This window comes from Eubalaena glacialis, chromosome 10 (genome assembly GCF_028564815.1).
Source record: "Eubalaena glacialis isolate mEubGla1 chromosome 10, mEubGla1.1.hap2.+ XY, whole genome shotgun sequence".
Classification (NCBI taxonomy): Eukaryota; Metazoa; Chordata; class Mammalia; order Artiodactyla; family Balaenidae; genus Eubalaena; species Eubalaena glacialis.
The window spans coordinates 88,053,457-88,057,505 of record NC_083725.1 but is presented as its reverse complement, the minus strand read 5'-3'; the positions used below and the strand labels follow the sequence as shown (position 1 = coordinate 88,057,505).

Genomic DNA, 4,049 nt, shown 5'->3' with positions numbered 1-4,049 from the left:
TCCTGGCCTTGATATTTTTGCAGGGCAGTAGTTTCATAGAATATTTTTAAATTTCTGTTTGTCTATTTCGTTTTTGTGTGGAAATTTTTTAAAAACAAACATCTTTTTATTGAAATACAGTTGATTTACAGTGTTGTGTTGTTTGTCTAATTCTTATGGCAATATTTAGGTTACACATTCTTTGGCAGGAATATTAAAAAAAAAAAAATGACATGGTGTCCCCTCCAATGAATCCTAGTGGGAGGACTGTGGCTAACTTTGTTAAGGTGATATACGCCAAGTTGCTTCACTATAAAATTACCATTTACCATTTTTTCTTTGTAATTGTTTCAGTTGGAGTTTTCTGAGAAAGCAGATAGGATTAGATGTTCAAGAGACTTTTGGGAAAATCATATTTGAGGAAAAAAATGGAAAGGGAGGCAGAGAAGGCAAGGAGAGGCCTCAGATCTAGATATGGAGGAGAAGGGGAAGGAAGGAGGCTGGGGGGAAGGCTCTCAGCTGAAGCATAGTCTAAGAAACCTTCCGCCAAGCCAATGGGTGGCCCTGGAGCCAGAGCTAGCCTTAGAGGGGCCAAGTGTTTTAGGGTCGGATAGTTCTTTGTTGTGGGGAGCCGTCCTCTGAACTGTGAAATGCTTAGCAGCATCCTCGGCCTCTACCCACTAGATGCCAGTAGCAGTCTCCCAGTTGTGATTACCTAAAAGTATCTTTAAACATCACCAATGTTACCTAAGGGATAAAGTTGCTTCTAGCCGAGAACCACTGCTTTATACATGTAGGTCTTCTCCTATCTTCTGGTGAAAGTTCATATCTCTGAAGACCATTCGTTGTCCACATAAGATTTCCCCTGAAGTTGTCCTTTCTTGCTTGATGGGGTGTGATTTATTGCTAAAGCCTCGTCTACATTCCCTGGGCATGAAACTTCTCCACAACGAGTGAGTCCTCCTGTGTCTAATGAGGAGTGATTTCAGCCGAAAGCCTTCCCCACACTTACTGCAAATATAAGCCTTCTCCCCCGAGTGTGTCCTCTGATGAGCGCTGAGGGTCGCCTTATCAGTGAAGCCCCACTCACACTCCCTGCATACATAGGGCTTCTCCCGTGAGTGTGCCCTCTGATGTCTTAGGAGGGCTGCCTTCTGGCCAAAGCCTCGCCCACACTCAATGCACTCAAAGGACTTCTCCCTGGAGTGGGTCAGCTTGTGTCTGACTAGATTTGCTTTCTGGCTAAAACCTTGTCCACACTCAGTGCAAACATAAGCCTTCTTCCCAGAGCGTGTCCTCTGATGACTGATGAGTTGTGACTTCTGTCGCAAGCCTTGCCCTCATTCCCCACACACAAAAGGCTTCTCTCCTGAGTGTGTCCTCTGGTGTGTGATAAGGTTTGACTTATCATTGAAGCCTCGCCCACACTCCCAACACACAAAAGTCTTCTCTCCTGAGTGTGTCCTCTTGTGGTTAACAAGATATGACTTCTGACTAAAGCTCCAGCCACATTCATTGCACAAATAAGGATTCGCCCCTGAATGAATCCTCTGGTGTTTGCTGAGAGTGGATTTATCTCGAAAAAGCCTCCCACAGTCCCTGCAGACATAAGGCTTCTCCCACGAGTGGGTCCTCTGGTGTGTGGTAAGGTTTGACTTATCCCTGAAGCCTCGCCCACACTCCTCGCACACAAAGGGCTTCTCCCCTGAGTGTGTTCGAAGGTGTCTGATGAGGATTGATTTCTGGCTAAAGCTTCGCCCACAATCCTCACATGCAAAGGGCTTTTCCCCAGAGTGTGCCATCTTGTGTGTGACTAGGTTTGACTTCTGGCTGAAGGTTTGCCCACACTCTCTGCAGAGGTAAGGCTTCTCCCCCGTGTGTGATCTCTTGTGTGTGATAAGAGTTGATTTATAGCTAAAGCTTCGACCACAGTCACTGCAGAAATAAGGCTTTCCTCCTAAGAGAGTCCTCTGACAACTAAAGAGAGTCGATTTCTGGTTAAAGCCGAGCCCACAATTTCCACAAATGACTATCTCAAATCCCAAGATTTCTACCCACTTTAATGCTTTGCCTGTTTCTAAAGGTTTTGGCTTCCCAGATGAGCTGAACCTTATTTCCATCACTGTCTTGCTTTCCCTTGAGCTTAATAGCTGTTCTTCAGATGGGCTGGAGAAAGTTCTTGAAGTAACTCTCTCCCTTGTCCTCCCAAACAAAGATTTGCAGCCACCTTCTCTGTCTTCACCTTCCACTCTGTCACCGCAGAAGCTTTCATAAGAGAATAGCTGTAGCTGCTGCTTCTGATCTGCTGGGCAGACATCTGCTCTTTGGGGGGTTCCTGCAAACAAGCCTGGACACATCGGAAGGTGACGATCATGCAGCACGTGCTGGTGTAATTGCTGACCACAGAAGACCAGAACGGAGGAGGAATAAGCTGGAATTTCTGGCTTTGGATCTGCTGAACAGGGGCTGGGCTGATGTCCTCTCTCCTCTTTCCAGGGCTCTTCTCCGTACTCTAGCAGAATGACAAGTGTTGGTTTGGAAAATGAAATTCCCAAGGAGACTAGGTTGCTGTAGTTTCGCAGCATCTCTTCCCTGTACAGGGTCCTCTGAGCATGACTTAACAGCTGCCACTCTTCCTGGGTGAAGTCCACAGCCACATCATGGAATGACACGAATGTCTCTTCTCTCCTGGCTTTCAAGAGCCCCAAGCCCATTATTCTGGTCCCCTGAATGTTCTCCCTGGAGGAAGGTGAGGCTAAAGTCTTGGGGACACGCTTGCAAAGTCTATCCCATGGCAAGTGTGACAATGGTAAGGGATGCCGAGTTAGAGACAGCCTGCTATATCACCTATCTTTCTTTTAGAAGTTATATAATTTTAACTTTTCCATTAAGGGTATGCTCTGTCTCAACTTCATTTTTTGTGTTTAGTGTATGATAGAGGTCAGTTCATTTTTTTTTCCATATAGATGTCAAGTTGTTCCAACATTTCTTCAAGAAGATTTTCTTTCCCTTTTGAATCGCATTGGCACTTTTCTTGAAACCAATGGGTTATACAAGTATGAATCGATTTCTTGACTCTGTTCTGATCTCTGCTCTGTTCTGCTAGCTTTATATGATTGTCTGCATTTGAGCTGGAAGACTTGGCTGAAGTTTCAGATAGGTTTGCATCATTACTGCTTTTGATCTCACAAAGTCCTTGAATCCAATCATTTGGAGAATGCCCAAGACTAGGTGACTTCTCTTTACTTAGCAGGCTTTTTTTTTACCAGGTTTCTTAGTTAAACACGAGAGTGGGGTGGGTGGAGAGGTATAATTGCTTAGCTGAGTTGGAGTTCTTCCAACCTATAGTCCATTCCACTGGCCTGCCCTGTCCTCAGTCCTGGCATCGGAGTCTGAAGCCAAACTTAGCAATGACCCCCAGATGGAGGTGGCAGCTGCCCTCCTCCTCTCTGAAGGGTTTGTTTCTCTATGGAATTCAGTTTATTTTGCTTCTTAAATCCACCACCCTGCTGTACCTTTGTAGAAAAGTATGATTTTTATTTTATTTTGTCTGTTTGACTTGTTACCATTGGAACAAAGCTTTTTTCTGTTCTTTTATAGTCTAACTGGCAGCAGAAGTATTCCTGGTGGAAAAAAAAAATAAAGGGAAAGTTTAGAATTGTTCATAAATAAAAGAAGTTGCATTTTGAATCTTTTGTGCTACCAATTCTTTTTTCTTCTCTTTACCATGACTATCACAAATGGCTAGTTTTTGTCTTCAGCCATTAAAATGTATTCTTAAGTCTTTAGCACCATCTAATATTTAACTTTAGCAATATTATTTTAGAATGCAATGTCAAAGTTTTACCTTCCTTTTGTGAGCAGGAGAAAAACGGGCTGAGATAGGTCCATGTGACAATCAAAAGAACAGGAGTCACCGTAGCAACTTTTCCTCCTCGTATTTTCATTTGATCATTGACTATGTTATCCAAAAAGGCTTTCTGAATGAGCCTTGAGAAGTCCTTTCCAGCAGAGACTAGGAACACAGAAGGCCAGAAGTTTGTTTGTTGTTTCTCAATTTGAAAGGAACA

The 4,049-nt window shown here is 43.8% G+C and overlaps 1 protein-coding gene across 1 annotated transcript; it reads right to left on the bottom strand.

Annotated features, from left to right (window-relative positions):
* Nucleotides 1-764: 764 nt before the first annotated feature.
* On the bottom strand, nt 765-2,693 carry LOC133099907 (zinc finger protein 343-like). Its single transcript, XM_061203750.1, is given in 1 exon segment — nt 765-2,693. A coding segment is annotated over 1 exon segment (1,929 nt).
* Between the last annotated feature and the right edge of the window lie 1,356 nt (nt 2,694-4,049).